We start from the raw sequence: 6,470 nt of genomic DNA on the forward strand, positions 1-6,470 counted from the left end.
AATGATGGTTCTTTCACCACCACATAGGGATGAAACCCAGATTTTAATGCATTTTGCTGTGGTCAGCAATTTCTGTTTAAAAGATCCCCTTTTTTTTTTTCTTGTTAAATTTATTTGACTGTCCTCATTAACCTGAATCCCTCACTTTGTAGGCCCCAAACTCACTTGGGTTTCTCTTTAGAAGGGTGAGCAAAGTCAGTGTGGTGAAGGTAACAAACTGAGAGCTCAGATGAAGAAAAACTGGGGTAGCATGTTGGATGGCACCTTCGTCTCACCACTGTAAAAATATATTCAGATTTGACTTGGAGAGGGAACAGCTGTCTGATGTCAATATAATCCCAGTCTCTAGTCTCTGCGAGGTGCCGGCAGGGATTGACAAGTACCAAGCAGCCTAAATTCTGATTTGTGATCCTGGACACCTCTCTTCTACATCGTTGGTTGGCAGCTTCAGCACAAGCCCCCAAAGTTACAAACAGTGATATCTGCAGCCAGCTGAAACAAAAGCTGCTTGGATCCTTGAGCTACGCAGACCTTCACTATTTTCATTCAAATCAAAAAAAAAGAGAGGAGCAGGAAAAATTCCATCAAATACCAAGGCACGTTAATTTTAGCCTTGTTGAAGGCACAGAATAAAAATTTGCCAAGCAGGAAAAGACGATACTGTTCCATTTCCAGTGAGAGAAGAGCAGCTGCAGAGGGAGAGAGATGTTAAGTTATTAACGTGAAAAGTGTTTATGTTACTGTTTGTGCTAGGAAACTCCAGAGGTAGGGGCAGTCGGTAGTTCACAGTTGCACCACATGTGATAGTGATTTAGAGGTGTGTTAAAACTTCAGAGCAGTTACAGGACAAAAAAGTATAGGCACAAGGCAGGAAAGAGGTTTCGCATTTCAAACTGAAAACACTTTCTAAGGCATAAGGAAAAAATTTCAGGTTCTGAAAATTGGTCATTTTACTTTCCACATGTAAATTGTGCACAGTGAGCTTTTCTTTCCTCGAGATAAAGGGATCCTTTATGGAGTGAAGGAAGCTAAATATAGTTACTGAGTTGTTGGGTAGTGTCATGCAGTTGTACCCAGAAAGTTCTGTACAGCTCTTGTTGTTCCAGCTTGGCTTCTTGCCTCTCTTGGAACCGGCCTTGGGTGGACTCTGTGAGCACTGCCGGGATCTCTCTGCTTTGCACTCTCTAGTATCTCCCTCCCAGAGATCTGCTTAGCCCCAGGGTGATGCATGATCCACGTGAGCATGCAGTGCTGTGCAAGAGCTGGTACTTGCTGGCTGAATCCAATGCAGTGGAGAACCTGGTGCAAACACTTGCAATGCCAGTTTGCTTCTGACAAGTGGCTATTGGTGTCGATTCATCACCCTATCTTGCTTGAGGTGGACTTCTTAGATTGCTTTGAGATCCTGCAGTGCAGCTGTTGCGCTATGCATGAACAAATAATCGTTCCTGCTGCCATTGTTTTTCTCTGTGTGTTTGCCTTCTCAGTTCAGCGAGCTTCATTCTTTGCTGCTGCTGATGAAAATCACAGACCTGTGAGCGCTGCCTCCAGTAGTGATCAGGCTGAGGACCAGCTTACTGCACAGATAAAGCCTTATACAGGGTAAGTAAATACACCAGATACGCAAGGCTTCCTCAGCTACAAACAAAGGGAAGAGTAGGAATGTCTTTATTTGGAAGCCATCTCCAGGCTTCACAGATATGCTCTTCAAAAGTTCTCATGAAGGTGGTGGTGGGAAGTGAAAACAGAAGAATCGTAAGTACAGCTGAACCTTTTTGCAGGTTCTTTCTTGCCTGAGATGTTCATGAACATGTCCAAAATTCAAGGTAATTCAAGGCACGTATAATGAGTAGAAGTAGAGAGAAGTCAACTGATGGGATGGCCCCAGTTAATCAGGAGCTTAATCAACAGAACCAATTTATGTGCTGCATGTGTTCCATGCACTCTTTGTTAGGTTCTTTTTGTTCATTTTGTGACTTCTTAGTGTACCTGAGTGTGTACCTACATAAAGCCACTTCGTATAGACAAGGGTGACAGACAAGTACGGACACTACCCTGTGTGAAGACAGTAGATTATATCAATACCTATTCTTATTTCCTGCTTTCAACAGTAAAGAATCTCCTCCAACTCTCGCCTCTAAAGTGGACCAACTGGAAGGTTTGCTGAAGATGCTGCAAGAGGATTTAAGGAAGGTAAACATTTCATCCACAGAAAATCTGTAAGACGTATATTTAGTGCTGATAGGTGATGCTAATAATTGTGTAATCCTGCTTTGCCGTGCCTGAGCCTGTGACAGTCTCATCCTTGTATGAGAAAAAGACATTTCTTTACTACTTTTCTCAGGCCATACTTGTAATTATGCAAAGCCAGGGTGCAGTGTCTAAATTTGTAGACATCTGATTCCTGTACTTAAATTAGGAGGGTGATTCAGAGCACCTCCACTCCTAATTCAGGTGACACTGCAAGAGGCTTGAAGTTAGTCCACATAAATACATCCTGCTGATGTTGAAAGGTGAGAGTATTATCTGAACGTACAGTTTCTACTGTGGAAACTTCCTGTGCTGTGTTTCTGCTTTGTCCAAGAAGGAGTCCACTGTGGTCAGATGAAAAGTCTCTTAGCTGGGAAGTATTTGCAGGAATGTTTCCTATCCCTTATTCAGTTAGCCATCAGCAGTTGTCCATACAGAACAGGGCATGCCCAGTTTTATTTCATCATCTGGGGAGTCAGCTTCTGTATTAGAATTTAACATAGAGAAACCCTGCTCATTCAAGCAAAAAGCGAGAAATGAAATGTCACGAATGTCCCTTAGATATAAAACCATGTGTGTTACTGCACGTAAAATCCTTGTAATGAATGAGACTCATGCTCTCTTAAGAGATTCCTGCATCTCTATATGGGTAGGAAGCATGACCTAAAGTTTCCACTAAGATCTGTATTTTTCCTCATGCCTAAGGAAAAAGAGGACAAGGCCAGTCTTCAGGCTGAAGTGCAACATTTGCGGGAAGACAACTTGAGGTTACAGGAGGAATCCCAGAATGCGACCGAGAAGCTGAAGAAATTCACCGAATGGGTTTTCAACACAATTGATATGAACTGAGAACAGTGTACGGGGAAGGAAACTATCTGTTATGAATATAATTACTGGGACTTAAGCTTTAATGCCACCTTAATCATGACATGTGAAAGTATAGTCAGAGCACTTCCCTGTCCTTCATCCTCCAATAACCCTTTTTTGCATCTCTGCGCGCACTCGGAACTATTGCAGATCAACAATCAATGTCTGCCTTTTGTAGAAAAAACAAAGTAAATAATTTTAAAAAGGTAAAATAAAAGTTTAACTGCTAAAATGTGAATGTCTATTTTTTGCACATTGTCTCTTTATCTGTTATGTACAAAATGATTTGGAGGCTGGATCAGGCTTGCTGTTCCGTCTGCCTCTGTTTCCATTAACTCCTTTCTCTCTGTTTCAGGTAATCTGCTTTTCCTTGCAGCTTTGGCAAATATTATGACATCGAGAAAATTAGAAAGAAATGTTTATTTTACTGCTGCTCTTATATTGTTTTCTGAAGTATGCCACAGACAAGGGGATGTAATGCAATGTCTCCTTAGCAATTTGCGCTTGATTGCCAGTGCTACCTTCCCATACATTACAGAGAACGCGTGTCCATAGTGTATGGTACAGTACAACCAGCATCATAACATTTGGAGAGCGACTAGAGACGTGAGCCATGGGTGAGGCATATTATCACACGTTTGTTGCATTAGCATTTCTGGTAGCCTTTGTTTCCCGTGGAAACAATGGCTGCAAGTAACCTTACAAACAGCAAAACTAGGCATGCTGCAGTTCCTACCCTATCAGGCAGGCTGAGAGATACTGAGTGCTGTTGCTGTACTGCTTAAGTATCGTCCCCTTCCCTCCCAGGGGAGTCTGTTGCTTGCGTATGTGCAGAAGACTTAGGCTGAAGTTGTAAAGAGATTAAGATTTCTTTCCCCTGAACTGTTTCCATGAAAATCCACATAAACCATCTCCATGCACCTGCCCTCCCCTTCCGTTTCTCTGGACTTCTCAAATCACAACAGATTTGAGAAGTGTTTATTCAACTTGTGTTTTATTACATGAGAGGTCTTACAAATCTTTTACTATGGTAGACAGAGGAATATGTAAAGGTGGATTAGAGAAGTGTATTTTTCAAAGTACTGGAATAGGATTGGCACTCTGAAATCCCCAATCCCCAGTGAAACTGTCTAGCATGAGATTTCCCAAACTGCCTCGTGCCAGGAAAGTTAATTTCTTGTTCTTTGAAGGAACAGCTAACTTGCCACAACATGTTACCTCTCCAGAAAATACCTTTTAGGTGTCAGAATACAACTTTTAAGCGCCGCAGTCTGCACAGGCATTGAACTGTGCAGCATGCTGAGAAACCTTTTCTACTCCTTTCTGAGGATACAGTCACTACCTTAACAAATACTGCCTCGCATAAAGTGCGGTGTATTTGGGGGTTAATTTCAAGAGCATCCACTCCCTCCCCTTTACCACATTCTCAAATAGCCAGATTAAAATCGTCAGGCATAGTCTTGTTACAGAAACTTCCACTCTCTTTTCAAATCCCTTTTCCATGCTCTTTAATCTTGCTCCACACAAGTACACACTACGCTTCAACCTCAAACTTCATTTGTGATGCTAATCCCCATGGAGTTCTTCTCTCATGTTTTGTCATGGAAATGGATCTCTTTGGAACTATTTCTCGAGTGCTTTTGTAAAGGTTTAGAATGTCTTGGGTTTTTTAATGACTTGTATGAAGGAGATTTATATAATGCCTGATATTATTTGTAAATGGGAAATATTGCTAACATCTCTGAGCATCCTGAAGTCTTGCTTTTATTCTCTTTTATTTTTAAGTTTGGTTTTTATTTTATTTCGAAAAATATTTTGGGACTTGGGGCAGACTATTTATTAGAGTTTTGCAACAGAGTTCTTCTTGTATGATGCCGCTGAAGGCTACTTGTAAAATTCTGACAATAAAACTCATTTTAAAGGCTCTTCTAAACCATTTTCTTCTGATTTTGTTGGGTTTGTTGTTTTAAGACTTTCCAGAGTGTCCATTTCTTCCTACTTCTTTCTTGTACTGCTTTTCTCGGTGCTTAGCGATAGAAGAGTTTCATTATCTGTCAGATTTCTACTTTTTATCCCTTTGAAGGACATTTCTTGGTATGTATACAAGCACTTCATCCCTTGACTTTTTTACTTGTATGACTGCACAAATGTGGGGGGTTTTCCCCCATTTACAAGGTTTTGCTACCTTTAACAGTGACTCTGAGCTTCACCGGGCTGATACTGGTAAAGGAGGGGCAGTGTTTATCATTTATCAGGATTTTAGAACTTACTTGGAAAAATTGAAGCTGATTTAGGTCAAAACCAAACTTGCCTGGCATGTCTGCCCAAGGGCACACACAGCTTTCAGAATCCTAGAGCCAAACCTGGTGTTAGGGCGGGTGGGTTGGTTGGGATGGGGTGGGCAGATACTCCATTGGTTTTGTTTTCCAGATCTCCTCCTTTGACCTGGGAGATGACTTTGGACGTGTTTTGAACAGACCTTTTTTTGGCCCGGTGGATCAGCATTCTGCACAGCTCAAAAATGTGGAACTAGGTCAGTCTGCAGTTAAGCATCTTCCAGGTTCACTGAATGGATACTTAAAAGGCACATGGGGAAAGAAAATCCGTCTCTTTCTGGCAGTGAAGTACCCAACTAAGAGAGCTGTGGAGCAGCAAGAGCAAATAGAAGCATCTGAGTGAGAAATAGGGGTTGAATCTTGGAAAGAAAACTAGATGCTGTCTTAACCATTTGTAATTGGATACTGGTAATTGAGTTGAAGCAGAAAGTTTCCTGCAGGTCGGGGAGTTGCCCTGCCCCTATCCATAAGGAATTCACGCCAGAGGTGTTCCCATGCTCCACCATGCATGCTGCTAGGTCAGCCTAGATCAGGGCAAGATCAAACTTGCAGGCATCTCCTCACAGCCAGAGTAGTTACCGGCCTAAGCAGAAGGCGGGTGGCTGTGGGGGAGGAGTGTGGGTAAAGATGCTTCCTTCTGATTTCACCCATTGCTCCCAAGAAAGTAATGTTTTATATTGCTGGGAACAGTTTTGTATTCCTTGTCCATGTTCCAGTGCAAAGGTACTATTCTCCCTGTTGACAGTGTTTTGGATCGCCAGATGCGCCTGGTACAGCAGCATAAGGCTGCCTACTCTCAAAATCCCCAAATGAGGTAGGGTCACCAGGGGGAGTCTTCAGCCTGCATGATCAATAATGCTCTATCAGAAGTGAGGCAGGGCATAGGAAACATGTCAGAGGGTATCGGACTGTGCTAAGAGGCAAGCGGTAAGGCACACAGGAGGTGGAGTTGCGAGGGGAGAGGCTGGTGGGAAGGGGACTGGGGAGCCAGTTTACAGGGTTAGGGAAGAGAAGATG

General features: G+C 42.5%; 1 protein-coding gene across 1 annotated transcript in view; it reads left to right on the plus strand.

Annotated features, from left to right (window-relative positions):
- The window catches only part of SIPA1L1 (signal induced proliferation associated 1 like 1), a 77,038-nt gene extending 73,939 nt beyond the window's left edge, over positions 1–3,099 (plus strand). The window contains exons 18-20 of the mRNA XM_009642611.2: positions 1,488–1,602; positions 2,112–2,193; positions 2,956–3,099. Of these exons, the coding sequence (XP_009640906.1) occupies positions 1,488–1,602; positions 2,112–2,193; positions 2,956–3,099 (341 nt within the window). The remainder of the gene's footprint in view (positions 1–1,487; positions 1,603–2,111; positions 2,194–2,955) is intronic.
- Positions 3,100–6,470: the final 3,371 nt, after the last annotated feature.

Source organism: Egretta garzetta, unplaced genomic scaffold (assembly GCF_000687185.1).
Source record: "Egretta garzetta isolate BGI_Z169 unplaced genomic scaffold, ASM68718v1 scaffold177, whole genome shotgun sequence".
Lineage (NCBI taxonomy): Eukaryota > Metazoa > Chordata > Aves > Pelecaniformes > Ardeidae > Egretta > Egretta garzetta.